Genomic DNA, 24,287 nt, shown 5'->3' with positions numbered 1-24,287 from the left:
CTAAGTTATGTACTCCATGTGTGCAGGCAAAATAAATGTTGATATTGCTAAGAGTTGACAATTACAGCCATCAAAAGTCTTGTGCAGTGCAGAAGAAGTGTAATAACTCAAACTAGCCCGTAGTGAACTCAGGACATGCTTGGGCTGACCTGGGATCAGTTATTTGGACCTGGAGAATTCAAACAGCTGTGCATCCGCAATGACGGCAGCTGTGTTAAGGCTTCCTTCATTAGCTAGTCCCACAAATATTAGCCGGATCAAAGACGTGCAGAGCTACCAAATATCTGGTGATGCATTGATGTATCATATGTAGGATTATGATATCAATATTTAAATAACGTACACTGTGTTTACTGTAATACTGATCACTTATTTATAAACAACAGAAATAAAGGCAGGCAGGCTGCGATTGGATGTGATTTATTAGCTACGATTGGGATTCTTTCAAATGTAATTAAATTTCAATACACAGTGATGGGCAGATGAGCAAAACTGTTTAACAGAGAACACGGTGCATGCCTACAGTGGAGCAAGGCTGCATATAATTAAACACTCAATTGTTAGACTTTTGTTAACTGCATTATAAATTCTGTCAGCACCCATTATCTTTTTGGATAGAAATCTTACACAATGTTTTTCATATTTTTGTATTCTATAAGGTTGAGTTAACCTTAAAAAAAACTTTTTTGTTTATATGCAAAAGACAAAGAGCCAAAAAATAGTAATTTGGCACAATGGTTCATACCAACAGAAAGTTTAGCAGTGCCCCCGTGTAGGAACTTTGAACTTTAAACCCTTGAAAAAAACGTAATAAAATAACATTTATGAAAACATAGTTTTACAGAAGCGTTTGTTTGGCACTCAGGAACACAAGCACCGCTTCAACAGGTTATCGGGGGGGGGGGGGGGGGGGCTTACTAAAGGCTGACAGGATACAGTCACTTCCCTTCTCCAACCTAGCAGTCCCAGTCCAGCCCTGCCGAACCAACTCCACGATTCACATCAGACGGTGTCAGCATGGATGAATGATCGGAAATGTTTAACAAAAATTGTTTGTGTGTGTGTGTGTGTGTGTGTGCGTGTGTGTGCGTGTATGTGTGTGTGTGTGTGTGTGTGTGTGTGTGTGTGTGTGTGTTAGTGATGCTCTTGGTGAGCTTCTGCAGGAACATAGTAAAGATAGTTTACTATCTTACTATCTTTAAAGATAGTAGAATGAGAAGAGCAGGACCAGGCCTCAGGTAGGCTAGAGCAGGGAAACTATGCTTGTAAGTGCATCAGTGAGCAGAGTGCAAAATACCAATACCAACTGGCCTCTACAAACAGGGCCACATATTAGACAAGGCGCAAGAGAGAGAGTGAGAGAGTGAGATAATTAGAGGGAGGTGATCTGGGTGGGAGAATTATAATTGGTGCTTTTTTAAACCTGACAAACAACCTGAGGACACGCACATCTTCACACACGATGATACACCACACACAACACATGAGGAGGCCACTCATGCTCAACACGTTTCGTTTTTTTTTCTTTTGTTTTTTTCAAAATCACTAGTCACCATCTGAGGCTGGACAGTATGGGGCAGGCTGACAGACAGACAGACAGACGGGTACGATAGACGGCAGGATAAGTCGCTGTTTCATCTAAATCCCAAAGGAATTTTGTGAATACAACCTGTGATATGAGGGCAGTCAGAAGAACAATATCAGTTCCAAAGGCGGTCTGCCATTAGGGGGGAGCAGTGCATTATTTTATGACCACCCTGACACCTTTTAGGACTGTAGCAGGTGGCACTCACAAAGTCAATATGATTCAAATTTCACAACAACATGGCAGGAAAGGCAGAAGTTTCTAATAAATGTTTAATATTGGTCTATAGTACCAACTTTTGGCAAATAATTAAGAACGAGGAGAGCAGATAAGAGAGAAAGACAGAGGGGGGAGAGGGAGGGGCGGCGAGCGAGAGCGCAAGAGAAGCCAACCACAGTGCCATCTCTGACGAGCCTGACGCCTGTTGCTATGCCGACCATAGCGAGGGAGATGGGAGATGGAAAGAGGAGGGTGGGAGAAAGAGAGGAGAGCGAGAGAGAATGGTGGAGTAGAGAGCCAGAGAGAGGGGATAGTAAGCACGACAGCAGCATGGATTCATCTCTCGTCTCCCGGCTCAGGGTGAACGACGAGCGGTTGGTGGTCACCGGGTGAGGGCCGGAATGTCCCGGAATGCCTTGAGGAGGATCAGGGAGGAAGAGTTCCTGATCCTGAGGAAAAGGAGCGGCGTACCCCCTTCCCACTTGATCCGTTTAGACGCTTGAATGTCCCCACATGACAGTGCCCCTTTCATTAGAAATTGTGTATGTGTGTGTATCTCTAAGTGTGTCTGCTTGCAATTTGTTTGAACAGAAACAAATTCTTCCTTAATTGGCGCTGCACCCTTCTTGCCAACAGTTAGTCAGCTAGAAAATCTGTTTCCAAGGAGCGCAAACTAAGCAATGATCCCCATTCAATATCGAATACAAAGGGACATTATGCGTTTTAAAATGGTGCAAAGCTGCATGGACGTACTTTATGTGTGCAGTGATATATGTCGTATTGTATAATATAGCTAATAGTATAACTCTTTGTTCAACAAGATGGCTGAGCCAGATAAGACTTTAACTTTAGTGGACTTCTCTTGTTTAAACCAGGAAGTGGTTCGCAATCGATATATTTTTATTGCCAACGTAGCGTTCACCGGGGTATGAAGAAAAGGTGAGAAGAGGAGGGGGCTACAGCCAATCGTACACAATGGTGACTCATCTTTAGTTTCATAACTGTGGCTTGGACAATGAGTGCGTGTGAGTTTGCATTTGTGTGTGTGTGTGTGTGTGTGTGTGTGTGTCATTCTTCACTTTGCTCTTAGTTTGCCTTGCCGTCTGTCAGTTTGTCTGTCTGTCTGTCTGTCTGTCTGTCTGGAAGTCTGTCCATGGGTCCAGACCGTAGGGGATGTAGGAGGGATGGGAATGGATGGGGGGGAACTCAGAACAATGGTTGGGTGGATGTGGCAGTTAGGAGTCAGAGCAGAACACTTTAGCACATTCGGGGGGGGTAGGGATGGAGCAGCGTATTGGGAGTCCAGGGGGGAGAGAGAGAGAGAGCCCACAACACAGCGGCTTGCTGTCGTCTCAGGGAATCTCTTTAGGTCACCCAAATACTAAGGGTGTTTTTTTTTTTTCATAGGTCCTTAAAGGTGGGACTATGTTATTTCACTCTCGTGGAGCAGAGAGCGCGACTCACAGCCCCTTCCCCCTTTTCAACTAGCCTTATTTAATAATAGCCTTAATTAACACCAGGGAGAAGGTGTCTGAGATGTTTGGTTGCAGTGACGATAAAAAAAAGAAGTTGGGGGGTGCAGTACTGGGTGGAGCACAGCCCCAGGGGGGGATGACATGATTCAGGAAGTAATCAACGGTGCTGAGAACCTGGAAGAGATGAGCGAGATGGTCTGCTTAGTGACGGTACTTTTACCTACCCTAAACGCTCCTCCGCCCACCTGCCTCCCGTTCCCCCCCACGCCAACTGTACCCCTCTTCTCTCACCCTCTCCATTCTGAATCCATCTCTATCCCATCTCTATCCATATCTCATGCCCCCCCCCTCCCGACACCACCCTGCCACTCCCAGGACGCCAGCTCCCCCGCTGCTCTGCTCGACTACCCCTACTCCTCCCTGCTCACTTCTCGTCCTTCTTGGGTTCCTCCTTCTTAGGCTCCTCCTCCTTCTTAGGCTCCTCCTTCTTGGGCTCCTCCTCCTTCTTGGCCTCATCTTTCTTCTTTTCATCCTTCTTCTTGTCGTCCTTCTTCTTATCGTCCTTCTTCTTCTCCTCCTTCTTGTCCTCCTTCTTCGGCTCCTCCTTCTTCTCTTCCTCAGGCATGGGCTCTGTGATGAGGATGACCTTGCCGATGTTGTTCCTCTCCTGCATCTTCCTCATGGCATCGCCCACCTAAAGGAGGACGCAGAGAAGGGATTAATCCTCATTTGCATACGTTCTAGATGCTGAAAGGTTCTGTGGGTCAGGTTTTAGAGTTGTAGAGAGAGAACAGAAAAGTGCACGATTTTGAATGTAAACTCACCCCCCCAAAAACGCCCCCCCCTCCCTTCTTACGTTACCTCTCCGTTGAAAAGTGTGGCATATCAAACACCTGTGATCGACAGGCAAGATGAAATCCGAAAACAAATCAGGGAAAGGATGTTGTGATTGGTCTGAATTGAGCCGGGAGCGGTCTAAAATCGAATATGGCTCACTTGGACGCAGGCGCGGTCAACTAGAAACATATATTCTCACAGAGTATTTCACTCACATATAGCTGACGGTCTGTGGCATCTCAAACAAATGACACTTAAATGACAGCTCTCTTACAGCTGATTAAAATATGAAATAGTCAGATGCATACGGCACACTGGAGTGAGCTTGACAACTCTAATGATAAGCCTCTTGGTTGGTGGACGCCTTTGCACAAGATTCATATAAATTGTGCCACATTTTTGGGAGTCGGACAAACGTCAGCACACATCCGAAGCAAAACATACTCTCATCCTTTTATTCTACATTTTTTAAATCGCGGGAGACGCTACCAGGGGCTATGAATAGACAGAAATAATGATGTAGGATTGGACAACAGGGTTAGAAGACAATGGCTAGCCCAGGTTGCCTCCAGTTAGTTATTGGCCGGTTATTGGCCGGTTTCCAGAAGACGGCTTTTGGGATACTGCTAAGTGATTGGCCCATACTGAATGCATAAGAAGATCCTAGCCGGCCACGCCCTCCCATGCTGTCACCTCCCCTTCCCTTGCCCGCCTGCTCCATATCTTTTTCATTATCCAATCCAAAGCCCATGCATGAGCAAGCAGGCTAGCCCACCTAGCGACCGATGGCAGAGCGATAGAGTGGCCAGCTCCATCTCCTAGCAACATAAGCCTGGCTGATTCCTCGCCCTGGTGACAGCGGCTCACGCAGCGCTGCCACAAACATGGCAGAGGAGGAGAGGAGTGTGGGAGATATCCGTGAGGGAGGGGTTGGGTTGGGGGGAGGAAGCAACCGGTGTCCTTCGCATGGAGAGAAAGGGAGTGGGGGAGGAGGAATATCATTTCAATAACTGGATCTTAAGCATTAATGAAAAGTCGTAGTAGGAGCCACATTTGCAGAGACAACCGAGGTTGTTGCTTTGCCTCTATTTTGTTTCCAGTCTGAATTATTCTCAGATTTGTATTAAATGGTTGGATCTAAATGGAGACCAAAATAGTGGTTGAGCTTTATAGCTATTAGACACAAAAAGGAGAGGTTCTCGTAGATCCGACTGTTGCGTTTGCCTCTGGGTTGCACTGATGAACTAAGTGATTCACTAGACACAGCCACTCCTGCCTACACAAGACATTTTGCTATGACTTGCCCTTATGCAGACACTATAAGATATGTCTTCAACAGATGAAAACAAACAGCGTGTGTGTTCACTCAATCCTATTTTCTTGTTTTCGGTATACAGTCAGTATCTCTCTCTCTTTATCGTAGATCGAGACCCCTCCCTAAGACGCACATGTACACATATACACACACACACACATTCTCTGTCTGTCTCTCTCTCTCTCGTACTCTCCCTCTCTAAGGGAGGTCACCATAGCAACAAGAAAGAGAAAGCAAAAGAGAGAGACACATACTGTTAGGGAGGGAGAGGAGGCAGAACGGAGGGAATACAGCAAAAGCAGAGAAAAAGGGACTCAATAACCGAGACATGGAGAAAGAGCTTCCTATGAAAGAGGAGACAGATGGAGGGACAGAGAGATGCTGTCAGGGGGGAAAGAGAGAGAGAGAGAGAGAGAGAGAGAGAGAGAGAGAGAGAGAGAGAGAGAGAGAGAGAGGGAGAGAGAGAAAGAGAGAGAGAGAGAGAGAGAGAGAGAGAGAGAGAGAGAGAGAGAGAGAGAGAGAGAGAAAGCGTGGCCCCAAGCCTGACCAGTCCTGGCTTCGACAGAAGGACAAGTCAGCCAGGGCCCACCGTTCCTCGTTGTTGGTTTTTCTTTCTCATCGTTCCGTTCAGTATCAACATCCATGCTTATGACTCAAAAGTAATTTTGTATTATTTATCCTCCAGGAAATATATTAAAAAATGTGAGGAGAATAGTTATTTGATTTGATATATATTTCATAGATATTTTTCCGTTGCTGTTATCGATATAACCAACATAAACCGTTACTGCACTGGAAGCCAAAACCAGGTTTAGTTTTTAAACCAAATAAAAACGTACACAGACACACACAGACACACACACCTCAATCTCTCAAACAAATTCCCCTCCCAAACCCACACAATCCCCTGATGGGACCCACCTGCTCCAGGTGCCAGGTGGAGTCGATGCGGGGCTTGATCTTGCCCTGCTTGTAGAGCTCCAGTACGATGTCCATCACCTGGCTGATTAGCTCTGTCTCCCCGTCGAGGTAGCCCAGGTGGAAGCCACACACAGACTTGTTGCCCTGGATCAGGCTGAGCGTGTGGATGGAGAACTGGTGGTACCAGTTCTTAGCAACTGCCAGCAGGTTCTTCTTCTGACCAGCCAGCATGTTGGCTGCACCTGGACCACGGAAGAGGGGTGAGCGAGAGAAGGGTGGGCGGAAGAGAGGGAGAAAGAGAGGGAGAGACAGGGAAAGAGGGAGAGGGTGTGAGGGAGGTGTGGAGAAAGAGAGAAGGAAAGAAAGATGGAGAGATGGAGAGAGAGAAAGAGATTGTTGGAGGGAGAGAAAGAGGGAGAGGGGGATAGGGAGAGAGACGGAGGGAGAGAGAGGGAGGGAGAGAGAGTGGGAGAGTGAAAGAAGGAGTGAGTAGGGGAGAGAGGGAGGGAGGGAGTGGGAGAGAGGGATTTAGAGCGGGAGATGAAGTGGTAGAGAGAGAGAGTGAGAGAGGGACACAGTGAAAGATAAATAGGTAACATTGGTGTATTGTCAGAACAATGTTGGGTAACACTTTATAATAAGGTGCCATAATAAATAGCAAACTAGTCATTACCTAACCCTTTGTTAATATTTGTTAATTGTTACTAAAATATATATTTGGCACAAGTTAATAGTTTTCTCATTATTAATTAAATATTAGTTGTTTGCATTACCCTAACCCAACCCTAACACATGACCCTAACCCTAACCCTAACCCTAACACACGGCCCTAACCCTAAAGGTATGGTCACACTGAACGCGTTACGCGCGTAACGCACCTAACCTGACGCTTAACGTATGTCACAAAAATGGTTCAACGCGCCTACGCAGCTAGATGAGCCCGCCTAGCGGAGGTGTCTTGCTTCGCCCTGAAGGGGCTTATTTCCGATAATGACCGGCGACGTTCTATGCATTATCCCGCTTATTACACGATACAATAACTTCACATGGTGTATCTTTTTACAATTTATTTGTTACCAGCATTTGTAGTGTTGATTAGCAGAGAAATAGTCCGCCAAAGACGTTGACGTCGCTTAGCAACGGAAGACGCTGGGGTTGACAAGTTACCGGACTACTACCCATGCAAGTGAACGGAGCGTTCCACGGCACCGAGAAGACCCGTGTAAAAAAGGCCTATAATATTTCTGTTTATGCCATAGATTTCTCCTCAGATTAGGCCAATAAAAAAAACCTCACAAACGCTCGTGGTGGGATATATTGGCCCGACCCGGCCCGCGGGTCGGCCCGGGTCGGGCTCGGGCAGAGAATCTAAACTCTAGTGCATGATATCCTCCGTAGGCGCTCACAGCTGGGTGAGTTCACCACCTAAACCAATGGTTCCCTATGCTAAAAATGAAGATTTTCAACTCCTCTAACTCGCGTAACGCGTTCAGTATGGCCGTACCTTAACACACGGCCCTAACCCTAACCCTAACCAGCGACACAAAAAAACATTTACTTGTGCCAAATAGATATTTTAGTAACAATTAACAAATATTAACAAAGGGTTAGGTAATGACTAGTTTGCCATTTATTATGGCACCTTATTATAAAGTATTATTATAACAGTCTTTATGCTATACTGTATGTACCACCTAATTGCAACTTTAAAAAAGAAAGCTGGCATCATGAAGCCAAAACATATGTAAATAGTATTTTGATGGAAGTGTTTTGAATTGATCAGTGTTTAATTGATGCTCTCTGAGCGATATTCATTTGATAGCCGTGTTGCCCTGCTGCTCTAATATCAGTCCTCCAATGAGGTCTCCCCATTTTCTATTTTCAACAGGCGCCCCCTCTTCACCCATACCGCAATTTACCCCACCACCACCACCACACACACACACACACACACACACACACACACACACACACACACACACACACACACACACACACACACACACACACACACACACACACACACACACACGCACACACACACACACACACACACAACACACACACACACACACAAACACACACACACACACACACACACAGGTTTTATCAGTTGACCGTTCTCTCCCATACACTCTTATCCAAAACCCTGGTTTCAAACTAGATCGTTGTCCTCCTCACACATCCCCTGATAATACACTGCTCTATGTCAAGTTAACCCCCATGTCTCCCTCCCTCTTTCCTGACTCTCTCTCTCTCTCGCTCTCTCTCTCTCTCTCTCTCTCTCTCTCTATCTCTCTCTCTCTCTCTCTCTCTGTCCCTGTCCCTGTCCCTGTCCCTGTCCCTGTCCCTGTCTCTCTCTCTCTCTCTCTCTCTCTCTCTCTCTCTCTCTCTCTCTCTCTCTCTCTCTCTCTCTCGTCCTCTCTCCTCTCTCTCTCTCTCTCCATCTCCTCTCTCTCCTCATCTCTCTCTCTCTCTCTCTCTCTCTCTCTCTCTCTCTCTCTCTCTCTCTCTCTCTCTCTCTCTCTCTCTCTCTCTCTGGCTCATTCCATCCCTCTCTTCTATCTTTCCCTCTATCTCTTCCTTCACTCCCTCCACCTCCACCCCTCTCCTCCTCCGGAAGCAGGGAGGAGAGAGGGAGAGAGAGAAAAAGAGAAGAGAGAGAGAAAGAGAGACACAAAGCATGCTCAGAGAAACCCATTCTGCCACATTCAGACACATTCCAGGTTCCTGTTGGATAGAACCAGCCATTGTTCCACCACGCACACTCCTGATACGCTGGGAGAGGAAGACAGCCTTGCATAGAGGGATGGGGGAGTGTGCGGGGAGGGGGGCATGTAGTGGTGTGGGTATAGAGGGTCCGGGGGGGGGGGGGGGGGGGGGGGGGGGCTGCTGTAGGGGTGAGGAGTTGAATGGAAGAGGGCGGCCGGTGGTGGTGGGGGGGACCATGCTGGGGTAGCTGGTTTTCTATTGGCATAGTGCAAAAGGCAAGGCCCTGTTCTCTACGGATGCCGACCCCGCCTACTGATGCATGCATGCTGGCCTCAGATTGGCAACGATACAGAGAACGTGTACGTGTGGAGAGAAGGGCCTTCCCACGACACGCAGCACCCTGTGTGGAGACACAATTCCCTACACATGGATGGCTTATGCTGGAGGATGCGCTTGATACCAGCAGCAACCATGGTTCTCTGGAAGCTATGTTAGCTTGGTGTTCTGACTGAGTTCACCGGTTGAACCATTAGCGTTGTGTTCACTGGTTGAAGCTACGGAAGCGTTGTATTTCTTACAGATTCCACTGGTTGGAGCTACGTTAGCCTTGTGTTCTTAGTGAGGTCACTGGTTGAGGCTCTGTTAGTGTGGTGTTCTTACAGTGTTCCCTGGTTTGAGCTGCATTAGCATTGTGTTTCGAACTGCTTAGCATCCTTAGCTTGCTCTCTCTCGCTGTGAAATACATTGATCTAGCTGCAATCTGAACATGATGACTGTGTAGAATTAGACGTGGGTGTCACGGGTCTATTATCAATTATCCTCTGCTCTAGCCTGAGGTGCGAAAACATAATTTCTGGCCTTTTTCGATTGTGTGCAAATCTCAACTCTCAGGATAGAGTGATCTTGAACTTCTTACCATAGGCGATGAGCTTGCCCATGGGCTTCAGCAGGTTGTAGGCCTTGTGGGTGTCTGATCCTCCGAGAGGGTCCAGAATAATATCAAGTCCTAGACGTCGCATAGTATAGGAAAGAGAGATTAGTGTTGATATGGTGTACAGAGGATGACATTGGCTCGGAGTGGGCATCAGTGTTTGGACCTGTCAGGAGAAGGAGAAGGATGAAATAAGAATGACATTTTTCCTCTTGTTTCATTTGTGTCAATGCTAAGAGGCAGATTTTGTAATTCTTTTTATTATCGAAGAAACAAACTCACTATTTTCCCTCAACAGATGGAAAGCAGCGGTGGCCTGACTCAAAAGAAGACTCGTTTACGTGTGTGCTTGCTAGTGCCCTTAGAGCTTTGGCTCTTAATGATGTTCACAAGAGGCCCCCTTAAACCCAGGAACCACGCCTTGCAGTAAAACCCTCCTTTTTCTATTGATTCGTAGAGCTTCACAGCAGGAGGGCTCTTGGAACATAGCCTAGAAAGATTGATGGACACATTGACATTTATCCTGGCCTCTAATTGGCTATGTTGTATCTGCTTTGTGTCTGTCCGTCTGCTTCTATCCTTTCATTTAATTTTTTGCTGTCAATCTATTCTATGCTATCTACTTTTCAGTTAATGCCCTCCCTTGCTCTCTCTCCCCCTCTCTCTCTAGCGCTCTTCGACCCCTTCTCTCTTTCTCTCTCTCTCTCTCTCTCTCTCTCTCTCTCTCTCTCTCTCTCTCTCTCTCTCTCTCTCTCTCTCTCCCCCTCTCCCTCTCCCTCTCCCTCTCTCTCTCTCTCTCTCTCTCTCTCTCTCTCTCTCTCTCTCTCTCTCTCTCTCTCTCTTTCACCTGCTCCCTTGCATAAATGCATCCTGTATGAAATGCTTTTAACTGCTAAAAATGTGGTCTGGCATCTCTGGAGATCATGTTTGGTGTACAGAGAGAGATATATGATATTTGAGGAAAACCAATACATGTTTGCATGCTTTGATCTGTTTCCAAGCTGTCTAGTTCTATTGATTTGGGGTGTTGTCTGGTTAGCTATGAAGTTCTACCTCCCAATAACTTAAAGCGATTCTCAGGGAAAGAGAGGTGCCGTTATGATTAACGTTCAGGGATTCATGTAGAAGGTTTGTACACAGGGAATGCCAAAAGCTCAAATGAATCACTTAGTTGTAACTGAAGAATTATTCTCTTTCTTCACACTGCCAGTCAAACAAAAACATGGCGTTAGGCTGAAAATGTTACCACAGATAAATTCAATCATATGCAAGCATTCATGTGGCTGCTGCTTACAATTCCAATGTACAGCCACTGCCTCATATTGCTCTGTGGCAGTGAGGATTCAGTGACCTGAAACATTGACAGAAAGGAGTCAATTTCTCGTATTATTTCTCGTCATATTTCTCGTCATACATACCAGACATATTTAAATCACTTTAGTACTTCATCGATTTCCCCTCGATAACATTCAAACAAAGTGTCATCATGGGATGAAAGCAAACCACCAATCACCTTTGGGGCTGATCTTGCGGACCTCCTCCACGTAGTCCTTTGTGCGGTAATCGATGGGGTGCGTGACCCCACCCTGGCTGATGGTCTCGTGCTTGCTGGCTGATGCTGTGCCGAACACAGTCACATCCTTCACTGTCTGGCACAGTTGGGTGGCGGCAATGCCCACACCACCTGCAAGAAGAGAGGAGAAGGAAGGCGATGAAAGGCTGAGCGGCACCATGGTGTGTGTGTGTAATGTGCGCAAACAACAGAGGGAAGGCTAAAGGACTGTCTTCCCTGGTAATGGCCACTCAGGTGTCCAGGACTGGCACTGAGCCAGCCTGGATGGATGCTTGCTCAACCGTCGAAGCCCATTCCACAAATCTTCTCAACAGCAGGGAAATATGGTTTTCATTATTTATGTCTCAGTCAATAATGCTATGGTTATGTGTTTGTTGGGCTCAGGGGGGAAACTAAAAGCTAGGAGAACATTAAATACAATTACCTTGTGCTGCCCTGGGCTAAAACAAACACCTACACATAAATGCACGCATGGAAACGTAACTGTGTTCATTGTGTCTTAAATTACATTGTAAGGACATTTTCCTCGTGTTCGAGACAACCAGGTCGAAAATGACCTATTTTACCGATAATAAACTATTTGACCCAGTTGAGGTATTTTTGTTTGTTAGGGAAGAGGAGATAGAGGGCATTGTCTGAATAATAAGATAAACATTGCTGCCGAACGCTCCTGCCTGTTGACGTGGTACGTTCTCGGTACACAGCCACATGATGTCGTCTACGATCTCCAAACGAGAGCAGACTGTTCCGAAACCAAAGGTACTTCAGGTGGAGGTGTGTTTGTGTGGGGCGATCAGTGTTTGATTTTCCCTCTATTTGTTAATTTCTTTTGCAAAGTTGTGGCCGGTGTTTGCTGAAGCAGCCCCAGCAGGTTGTAATAGGTAACTGATACGCAGGAGCTTGTTTGAGACAGAGCGCGCCTGGGCGGACAGCAGCTGAAGCCCTGCCATAAAGGTCACTCATGCCTGAGGAGCTAAAAAGCCCAAAGTGACACAGGCCACAATATGGCAATCTCCCTGAGTTCCGTTCTTAATGATACAGGTGATGCTGTTGGGGCTGGGTTTAAACAGAGAGCTAGATAAAATATGGCACTACTGTTGGTTGTGTTGGACGGTCTGGTGACTTAGAAAACCTGCAGATGTTGATGTGTATGTTGCTATTGATCACACCGTTTGAATAACCTGAATTTAAGAAAAGCATGCAAGCACCTGGAACAAATATTGCTCTGCTATATTGCCTTTCAATGGCACAACAAATTTAATTTAACGACAATCAATGACTGACGCCAGGCAAAAACAATGTAAATATGAACCAAATGACACACAGACACGCACACGGAAAGAAAGGATCTCGACAAACTAACCAGATCAAGGCTGTTGCTGTCGCAGGGGAGCACTGTGGAGGCTCCTTCATATTAGCACTGTTCCTACTTGTCCTCCAACTGAAACCAAGTTTTGGTTGCCAAGGCAACCTCCAACCAATTTACAGATGACTGAGCAAGGGGAGCCATTTTGTATCGTTGATAGGTTCTTTTTGGACACACAGGAAGGAATCTTTGGATGACAATGGTAAACCCCCTGGTTCACATTAGCCTTACAGTAACCGATGAGCCTTGTGCCCACGTACAGCGACAGCTGATAGCAAGTCGTCTAGGAGTATGTGCTTGGCTGTGTGTGTGTGTGTGTGTGTGTGTGTGTGTGTGTGTGTGTGTGTGTGTGTGTGTGTGTGTGTGTGTGTGTGTGTGTGTGTGTGTGTGTGTGTCTGTGTGTGGGCATGCTGTACCATGGGATAAGATCACAAATGTAACATGACATTGCAAGCGTCTTGTGGTACAGAAATAATAAGAATGCAATGTAGATGTCAGAGACTCTTTCAAGACAACTACATTGTTTCTAAGACGCAATATTAATTTGGCAAATGAATGCAGTGCAATTAAGAAATAATAATAAACACTTGTGACCACACACTTCAAAGATATTTTATATTTTCTTCTTCTTTCTTTACAGAAATAAGGATTTCTTTTTAATCTGGGTAGCATGGGAACCAGCATCGGTCTACTAACCTTAAGACTGATCCTGCATCACAAGACCACATTGCCTGCATTACCAACCTACTCACCCGTTACCCAATACCAGCAAGCTTCCCCCATCCACCTACAACACACACACACACACACACACACACACACACGCACAAGCACACGCACACACACTCACTCACATACACAAACACACACACACGCACACACACACACACACACATACACGCACACAAACTCAGTCACTCACTCACACACATACACACACACATACACGCACACAAACTCACTCACACACATACACACATGCACACACACCACACACACACACTAATACACACACACACACACACACTAACACTCCACACACACACTAATACACACACACACACACACACACACACACACACACACACACACACACACACACACACACACACACACACACACACACACACACACACTGCAATGCAATAAATCTGCTAATCCTCGCAAAAAAGTTCCCAGGTTAAAATATATGTCCATCAGTAGTTCGCCATTTGGAGAGTAAGAATTTGCTCCTTACATCCTACACATATGAATGTGAACAATAAATAGTTATTTTTGCATAGTTTATGTTTTTTTTTATAGCATATTAATATAAGATAAGATTACTTTCAATTAATATTAAATCATAGAATGCAGTGCACATAACAATCAAATTCAAATACGTGTATACAATTCCAAACGCAATGTCCAGGGAAGTGGTCATTTAATAGCCAGGGCTAATCCCATTTGTTCCCCTTAAGATTAAATTAAAATGTTTACACAGCGGGGCATGAGGGAGACGGAGGTGCTCACCTATCTAATTTGTTGTCCCTCAGGGGAAAGATATGTGGTATAGGATGCAGGATGTACAACTGCCCTCTGTCCCTCACTCTGCATCACCACACTCTCCCATTTTGGCAAAAACAGTGCTTGGCGTGTCTGGCACGGCTTGCTAAGAGGCTGTTGGAATGACTCCTGGGAAAAACACTGTGGAATCCAGGCTAGAATGGAGAATGCAGGTTCTCTTTTTTAAACGCAAATGCACGTGTGTATGTAATGTATGCACCGACGTGCATGACTGTATGCATGCATGCAAGTGCATGCACAGTCCTGCGGCGCACACACACACTCATAGAGGGAGTTTGGGATGATTTTTAAGGTTATAATGGAGGACAATAAACACTTGATCTGCCATGTAAACACACGACCACACCCACACCAATACACACATACATACAGATACACACACCGCACACACACACACACACACACACACACACACACACACACACACACACACACACACACACACACACACACACACACACACACACACACACACACACACACACACACACACACACACACACACACACACACACACACACACACACATCTTTTAAGACTGTACATTTCTATGTTTAATATTTTTAGCTTATTTTGAAATGTTTTTCCTGGACAAAGCAACCCCAATCCTAAGCTACCATTAGCATTACCATTCTATGGTTAAACAGAACTAGAGCATAAACAGGCCAACCGAAAATCACCAACTGAAACTAGCCTATTTAACTTCGACAATGGAATCTTCATAAAATGCAACTTTCGAAAATGGTGTATATAATAATAAATACATCTAAATGTCTATTGCCAGAAAGAAATCTGCACCTATCGTCCTCGATTTTGATCAGCATAGAGCTTGGTTCGCAGTGACTCTTGATTATGTAACATGCCATTTTTTTGATGATAGGATTGTGTACGTGAGTGTTTGCGTGGGTGGGTGCATGCATACGTAGGTGTGTGCTGTTTTTGTGTGTGTGTGTGTGTGTGTGTGTGTGTGTGTGTGTGTGTGTGTGTGTGTGTGTGTGTGTGTGTGTGTGTGTGTGTGTGTGTGTGTGTGTGTGTGTGTGTGTGTGTGTGTGTTTTATGTGTAAGGCCACAGCAGTGGATAAATGGGTTCCTCTCAGTGGTATTTCTGTGTGAGGAGAAAAGGAAGCCCATTTGTAGTGAATGTGAGTGAATGAAATAACATCCTGTGGAATCGTGAGGAGGTCGCTGCTGTTGCTGCACGTTTCCTCAAAAGGATTTCTCAGAATACTCAAACAAACATTCATAATACACCATGTCATGTTGTAACACAATAACACACTAGAAACATACACAATACACAAACGCTACACATAAAGCATGCATGCCCACATGCGTGCACGCACACATACATATACACACTATATAACACTTATAACATTAGGCACACACACACACACATAGGTCACACACACCCACACACACTAGAACACTCCAGACTCATACACACATACACACACACTTAAATCACACAAACACACACCCACACACACTAGAACACTCCAGACTCATACACACATACACACACACTTAAATCACACAAACACACACACACACACACACATAACATTCTAACATTTAATTTTTTTTAGAATGCAATACACAACAGTTGGATGTGTAGGCATGCAAAACACGACGCAGCTCTCCATCTCCAATACACCTGCTATGTGGTCGTTGCAATTGTTTGGGAAAGGTTAAGCGGCTGACGAGCGCATGAGCGGAGCGATGTGATTCGTCGGTTAGTGGTGGAGGCTGACCTGGGGGACAGCCCCTCCCCTGCCTTATCGCTGCAGCCAATCTGCCTCAGGGTACGCTAGGCTAGGGACTGAAGGATGCACAGAGCAGAGGCAGTTCACTCACACAGCCCACACTACTTTTCAGAAGTCAGCCTGAATTAGCATTCTCAGAAAAAACTAGGCTAAGACCTCCTCCACAGAATAGAGCGATGGGGAGCGAAAAAGAGAGAATAGAGAAGCTTTTTTGGAGACGGCACAATGTATCTATAATATACATTTGAACTAATGCTCAAAGTAGCCGGCCTGATTTTCCATTGAGAAATGATTATGGATTACAGGCCTAACAGTGCCGTTTAAAACACCCAACCCGGTCCTTAATGGGCATTGTCTTTTAGGCTGTTAAGATGTTAAGTCGTTCTCTCCTACAATTATATAGCTTTCTAATGGTAGAATGGAATAATTCTATTCTGGAAAGTTCTGTGCCTATAAAGATTCCTTCTATGTCTTTTTTAGGTATTTTGTTTTGGTATTTTTTTCGAACTACTTCAGCATCCTTTGTTTAAAGGCTGCTGTATGAAGAGAAACTGGGCTCCACCAAATACCAAAACACACGGAATATAAAAAACTTGTTCAGTGATACCATGATGCAAATTAAGACTAAAATAAGAGTTGACAGTCTTGCAGATCCATTGAGTGGTGTAAACCATTCATGACAGTTTGTCGCTTGGACAACGCCCGCCGTCTTCAAGACAAACACAGCTACAAACAGTCCTCAAAGAGGTTACAGACCAACGCAGCCACACACAGTCTTCAAACGCGGTACAGACAAACGCAGCTACATACAATCTTCAAGCATGTTACAGACGAACGCAGCTACACAGTCTCTTAAATTGTTACAGACAAACACAGCTATACTGTACGATGAGCACCTCGTCAAGTGTGCGGAGTAGAGGACGGCCGACGTGAAGATGTGGGAGAGCTACGGCTTGAAAAAGCCAAACGCCTTTAAACGGGATGAAGACGTCACCAACTCCCGCTGCAAGACACGATTTAAATGGCAAAACAATGGGCCCCCCCCACATCCAACTTCAACAAAATGCGTAGGATTTGCATTTGCCTAGCCAACTGATCCCAGGACACACAAGAGATTGACCTCATATGTCATGCACCATAATGCCTGAATGTAGCGGTGTGGGTGCGGTACGGTCAGGCTGCGCGCCAAGTCCATAAACATTAGGGCCTGGTTCACAGGGAGGTCGTAGGAAAAGCTCTTGGGCCTGGCCGAGTGTAGGGCCCCCCAACACATACAAAATGTCAATGTGCTCTCTGGAGAAAACAACCCAAACCAGCAGGACGAGGTGTTAATGTGAGCATGGGGGGCCGGTGAGCCGAGCACGGCCAGGGGTCAGCCGGAGCCCCCTGAGCGTGGGGGGGGGGGGGGGGGGGGGGGGGCCCGGCCCTGGGGGGGCTGCGGGAGGAGGATGCAGATGTGCACTCCAGTGGTTGAGCGAGGTTGGACTGCGGAGGAGACACAAACAACCATTGTTTGGAGCAAGATAGAGAGAGAGGGAGAGAGAGAGAGAGAGAGAGAGAGAGAGAGAGAGAGAGAGAGAGAGAGAGAGAGAGAGAGAGAGAGAGAGACGGAGAGAGGGAGAGACAGAGGGAGAGAGAGAGAGAGAGAGAGAGAGAGAGAGAGAGAGAGAGAGAGAGAGAGAGAGAGAGAGAGAGAGAGAGACATGAGGAGTAGTCAGCGATGCCGGGTTGCACACATTCATGAATGCACAAGCACACACACACAAACACACACAACCACGCATGCACGCACTCTCACACACACACACACACACACACACACACACACACACACACACACACACACACACACACACACACACACACACACACACACACACACACACACACACACACACACACACACACACACCCACGCACACATGGGCACACACTCATCTGCATAGAGAGTTGTGACACATGTCATGGGACCTGATCTCTGAGACAAAAGTTCACAAATCAAGTGATTTCTCTCAGACAGCCGTTGCATTATGGGATCACATGTGACCACTTCTTAAGCACAATACATTGGTTTCATGCATCCTTGACAAATTAAATGTAACTTTCATTATTAGATGGTATAATTTGTTATTTGAACCACTAAAGGTTTAGCATGAGCTCTCTGCTGCACTAATGGTTTAGCATGAGCTCTCTGCTGCACTAAAGCTTTGTCTACTACAGACCAACGAAATAATAGGCATTTCCACTATCATTGTGTTTGTGTGGTCAACATTAGGGGTGGGAATCTCTTGGCACCTCACGATTCGATTCCGATTAGGAGGTCAACGATTCAATTCTAAAATGATTATCGATGCATCTCGATGCAACAATTCTTTTTATGTACGTTTCCAAATGTTTACGTCTGAGTTTGATACTCAGAGTTTGCTAATCACTTCCTACTTCCTTCCTTACTTTTTGGTGATGATCATTAAAGACATCAACAGATTAATTAACTTATCTAATATTTTATGAGAGAAAAAGCTTTTGTCTCAAATATGACTTTATATGAACAATGCAATAATCAATGCAGCTTGCATTACAACACAATATGGAAGTATGTAAAAAATAGGTTTCAGTCTTCTTTTCTTTCTAATCTAACTTTTCTATGTCATTAAAGAAAAAGCTGCTCTTGAATTAGAAGGAGTTCTTTTGTCAAGACATATCAGATTGGCCAATGCACACTGAACATAAATTAAATAATTTTAAAATCACTAAAATTATCCCTCTCTGGCGACTAGAATGTTGCAGCAGGCGAAAAAAAAAAGAAAAAAAAAAGATTACATGATTCGCTACATTCATGGTTCTGGAACCACTGTCATATCATCTCTAGAGAAATCACATCACATTAGCGTGCCATTTTAGTAAATTCTGTAACTGACCAGTGATTATAATTGCATGTTAGAATTAAAATATTAGCATTTTAGACACGTTTTCTGAAACTATAGCTACATTTCTCAAAACTCTAAACACCAAGAAACACTGTGCTCAAAACATGTTCTCTCTTCTCAAAACTGATTCTTTCCACCAAAACGATAAACACAGCTATCATATGAATATCCCTTAGAGAGCATCAATTAAAGTTTTTCTCAATTGTTTAAACACGTTTTCTGAAACGATAGCTCAATTTCTCAAAACTCGAAACACAAAACTGAAATGAATTCACCATTTTGTCAAAACTCTAAAATCTCTTCAAAATGAAACATTGCACGCAAAACGTGTTCTCTCTTCTCAAAACTGATTTCAAATGTCCGATAAAGTTAGGCTAAGGTCACTCGGATAGCAATGATTCAAAGAAACCAGATCCTCTGATTCAATTGAGGCAAGGAAGAAATGTAGCACAGTTCTCGTCTAAAAAGATGTACGTAAGCACTGGGTCTAGAACCATCTGGCTGACTGGCTCCCACTTCTCCATTCCACATCGGTCCCAATGTCCCTGACAACTGCTCAACAGGGTCGGCGCCCGGAAGCAGGGGGGCAAGGGGGCCACACTTTTCCCTCCTTCAAACACTTTTCCCTCCTCCAAAGTTTTAAGCCATGTATCTCTGCAAATGCGTCTAACATTATCTGTTATATAAATGGTAATTTACTTACTCTCGCCTTCTACATTCTCTTTTACACAAATCAAATGTTTGCAAATACATTTTGCAGTTTATTTTTTTCTGAATTGCCAAATTCAACTCAAAATTACTTGTGGTCAGAGTCAATACAAGATGAATATGTCTTCAAAATGACAGAACAGTAAAGACAACAGCAGACAGAAAATAATAGTCATAGTGCTTACATAGGCTAACTCAATGGTTTAATAGGTGGAGAGGCAGACGAAACACCAATAATGTTTTAGAAATGTTGGCCCCTGCACTTCTGAAAGAATAATGGCCCACCTGCTGCTCAATGTCAAGCCAAACAGGAGGCGAGTTTTTAAATGAAAAACATGTTACTATTACAATCTGAGTGACAAATTCAGGAATTCCTTCCAAAAGGATAACCCCCAGCTCTGGGGATGCTACATTTGTGGGATAAATGTGTAATTTTTGTTTTCTTGACTACATAACAGATGTATGCTTCCCTCTGCGTTGCTTGCTTAACTCGGCCATCAACACCCACTCCCCGTCAACAGTGGTAAGACTTATTGTCCTCATATTTCTTTGCAGCTGGGCTGATCGTGAATAACAGAGTCACACACTCTCATGCTGCTTGTTTCTCAGCCACCCCGGCACAGGTGTGTTCAGTCCCTCAGCTCCCTCATCCCTTCCCCCCCACCTCCTCGAAGTAAACTCTGACCCCTCCACATCCAGGTGGCAGGTGTGAGTTGCATATTCAATACACTCTACACGACAGCCTCAGTAGAGCCAAGGGAGATAAAGGGAAATATGCAGCTTACATGATTGTGGTTTTGAGGTGGTGGGATACTAACAGAGTTGTTAGGGAGCCTTAAAGTGTAATCCCGGCAAAGATTTAACCAAGGGTCTTTTACATTACCGGTAGGTCCATGTTTCCAGGAAGTCCAAACAAGTCAATGACCGGCTACCGTAAATAATATAATAAAGGCTGCAACAATTTAAAACAGCCAAGTATCAAGAGGGGAGAATGTTCAGTAACATTTTTTGGCGCCGCTATTATATTATTTACGGTAGACGGCAATCAACTTGTGTGGACTTCCTGGAGACATGGACCTACCGGTAAGGCACAGACTTGGAAAACAGTCTTTTTTAATAAACTCCCGGTACGCAAACTAAGTTGTTGATGCTTTGTTTTATGTGTAGGGACCCTAGTCATGCTACTGCAGAGGTTTGGTGCTATTTTGAGCAATGTTAGTGCTTCGCTTTGACCAATAACGACCTGCACCAATAACATGGAAGCTATTTGCGATGTTACATTGCTCCGGGCAAGCTCTATACTTGATTATCAACGGGAAAATAGCCGGAATTACACTTTAATAGATTCATATGCAAGTGGGACGCATAAGCAAGGGCTTGAAGAACACTACGTTGATACATGATTGTACATCATCAATAAACATATATTAAACTGTAGTATACTGAACCTAGCTCAAAGAAACAAAATGAATGACATGCAATTATTTTACTTGGTGTGATATCGAATTCTGCCTCGCTTAGCCAGGCCATTTCAATGCAACGACTGTGCAGTGGTGTTCGCTGAAGTTTACTGACCTTTATTTAAGTGTAGCACTCTCAGAGCAGTCAACCCTAAGTGCTAAACCAAAACAACAACAGCTATATGTGACGGCAAGAATCTTCTGGTTATGTGTCCATGCGTGTGTCTATGTGTTCATATGTTTCTGTGTGTTGACCTTTTGACCTGTCAGATTAGGATAAAATGACTAAATAGCAATAGTAGTCAAAGATAATGGTCAGTTATAAGTCATTTATTAGCCTTTGGTGAATGGTGAACTTACATGAATAGAAAAATTATATACACTTGAAGCTGATATGTGAGCTGATATATGGCTGAAATGAGACCTTTTTTATCACCAGATTTCAGATATCAGATGCCATTACAAGCTATGAAAAAATGTAATCTCTAGCGACATCAGAAGTGGGAGTATCCATCCGGATGTGTGATGGATAAATCAGCATACCAGTTGGTACAGTCCACTGGATGGAATGATATGTTCATTTATCCAGCCCCTAGCTCCTAGAGATAGGTGCCCCCAACTATAAAATAAAATTATTAATCATCTTTAAATGTGTATTCATATTTTGCGAGTTATTAGTTCATTATTGAGGCATATAAATGCCTACTACATTATTATAAAGTGTACATGGATCAAGTGTTTACTTATTTCTGTGCCTTTTTTGGTTTGATTTCCTGTTTCTTTGGTGTCGCGTACCTGCTGCGGAGTGGACCAGAACGCTCTGGTTAGGCCGCAGGTTGCCGAAGTCGAACAGCATCATGTACGCCGTGACGTAGTTGACAGGCAGTGCAGCCGCCTCCTCGAAGCTCATGCCCTCAGGGATGGGGAAGGTTTGGACTGCGGGCACCACCACCACTTCCTGCCAAAGGCCCGAGCGACTCATCACCATCACCTTGTCGCCGACCTGGATAGGATGACCACGGCAATGACACACACACACACACACACACACACACACACACACACACACACACACACACACACACAGACACACACACACACACACACACACACACACACACACACACACACACACACACACACACACACACACACACACACACACACACACACACACACACACACACACACAGGGAAAGAGAGGGAATTATGTCACTCAGATGATGACATGCGTATAGTGATAGAAAGTCAACGATGTATCGAGGATGTAGTAAATCTTTATCATCGGATTTTGAAAATAAACAGGCATTGAATTTTAAGAACTGAATATCTATGAATTGAAATAAGGTGTCTGGAATTTTTCTCTCTGAATTTAACTCTTACAATTTTCAACTTACAATATCTTATTTATGTTTTTGTTATAATGCACACGTTAATATTTTTTTACTGCAGTTCATTTTTATTTTGTGCAGTATGAAATTAACAATGAACTAATGCTTGTTTTCGAAGTGTGTGCATTATTGCAGTGAGTTGGCTGGATTTGCATGCAGCGTAAGGTGTAATTGTCGTGGATTAAGGAGCCCAATTTATTAAGGCACCAATTTGGGGCGATCCGAGGTCCCTTTGCCTACGTTTGGTGTGATGCTGGGCGAGCTGAAGCCCACTGCCCACAGTGGAATGACAGTAGGCCTACGGAATTCCCGTTCTGCGCTCTGCGCTCTCGTTCCACAGCGTGGCTGGTGTTTGTGAAGCCAGCCACTTAACGTGCGCCCGGTGTCACAATTAACGTTACAAACGTTACGTTTTAGCTTGTGCATGTTTCCGCACGCTAACGACTTTATTCTTGTCTAAATTTTAACTTGTGCATGTTGCAGAAATAACGCCCCCCCACGTCAAATCTGATGAAACAGCTATACTTGCATAGAGGAACCTCTATTTATAACATTTGCAATTTTTTTGTGAGTTGTCATGTTTTCAAGAGACTCATCATACCCATGGTGAATTCAGTGAAACGTCAAATCTAGTTCTGACATTATATAAACAACTTGGTACAATGTACAAACAAAGGAGGTAAAAGTGCTCCTCCTTTGTTTATATACCAAGTTGGCCTTAGATAAAGCAGCATCCTCTGACTGCATTAACCATGAGGACAGCACACGTACGCACACACACAGCCTAAGGAGCATCCATCCAATCAGAGGGGACACTTTGAGGCACACAGGAAATAGAAACAACCGTTGTATTCAAATTCTTTTCCTGTTTTCTCTGACTCTCATACAACCCTTACTCACTCTCTCTCTCTCTCTCTCTCTCTCTCTCTCTCTCTCTCTCTCTCTCTCTCTCTCTCTCTCTCTCTCTCTCTCTCTCTTTCTAGATAGGAGAAAACAGCCTGTTCTCTTTCACTTCCTTCAATTCTCTTACCAACCCCTTCGGCAGCCTCTCTTCCTCCTTTCCATTGCTCTATCTGACAGATCCCTCTGCTTCTCTATCTATCTGCCCCCCCTCCTACTAAATCGTCATACCCAACCCCAATAATTGAGTCATTGCACATGACCCCCCGGTCCCAACCCAGGAGCAGGGGTTCCGTATCGCTGCCTCCTCATCGTCATATAAGAGGGACAGGACAATGAGAGGGCTCATCTTCCATACTGGCTGGCTCTTCGCTCACTGGAGGCCAGGAAGGGAGGCTCTTCCCTATGGATGAGCCCAAAGACAAGCTCTCTCCTCCTGTGCACAAGCCCCACTGTCACCCGGGGCCTCCCTAATGGTTAGAGTGAGCGATGCGCCGCGACGTCAATCCTCTCCCAATTAGAGGCAACTCTCTCTCTCACTACCTCTGTCACTATCACTCCTTCCCTCTCTCTCTCACTAACTCGGTCACTATCACTCCTTCCCTCTCTCTCTCACTAACTCGGTCACTATCACT

General features: G+C 44.8%; 1 protein-coding gene across 1 annotated transcript in view; it reads right to left on the bottom strand.

Annotated features, from left to right (window-relative positions):
- Positions 1 to 3,649: 3,649 nt before the first annotated feature.
- Positions 3,650 to 24,287, bottom strand: part of vat1 (vesicle amine transport 1) — a 26,204-nt gene continuing 5,566 nt past the window's right edge. The window contains exons 2-6 of the mRNA XM_056580473.1: positions 22,157 to 22,364; positions 11,509 to 11,679; positions 9,981 to 10,070; positions 6,353 to 6,594; positions 3,650 to 3,973 (exon numbers count right to left, since the gene is read on the bottom strand). Of these exons, the coding sequence (XP_056436448.1) occupies positions 3,704 to 3,973; positions 6,353 to 6,594; positions 9,981 to 10,070; positions 11,509 to 11,679; positions 22,157 to 22,364 (981 nt within the window). The 3' untranslated portion in view covers positions 3,650 to 3,703. The remainder of the gene's footprint in view (positions 3,974 to 6,352; positions 6,595 to 9,980; positions 10,071 to 11,508; positions 11,680 to 22,156; positions 22,365 to 24,287) is intronic.

Source organism: Gadus chalcogrammus, chromosome 2 (genome assembly GCF_026213295.1).
Source record: "Gadus chalcogrammus isolate NIFS_2021 chromosome 2, NIFS_Gcha_1.0, whole genome shotgun sequence".
Classification (NCBI taxonomy): Eukaryota; Metazoa; Chordata; class Actinopteri; order Gadiformes; family Gadidae; genus Gadus; species Gadus chalcogrammus.
This window is presented reverse-complemented; position numbering and strand designations above follow the sequence as displayed.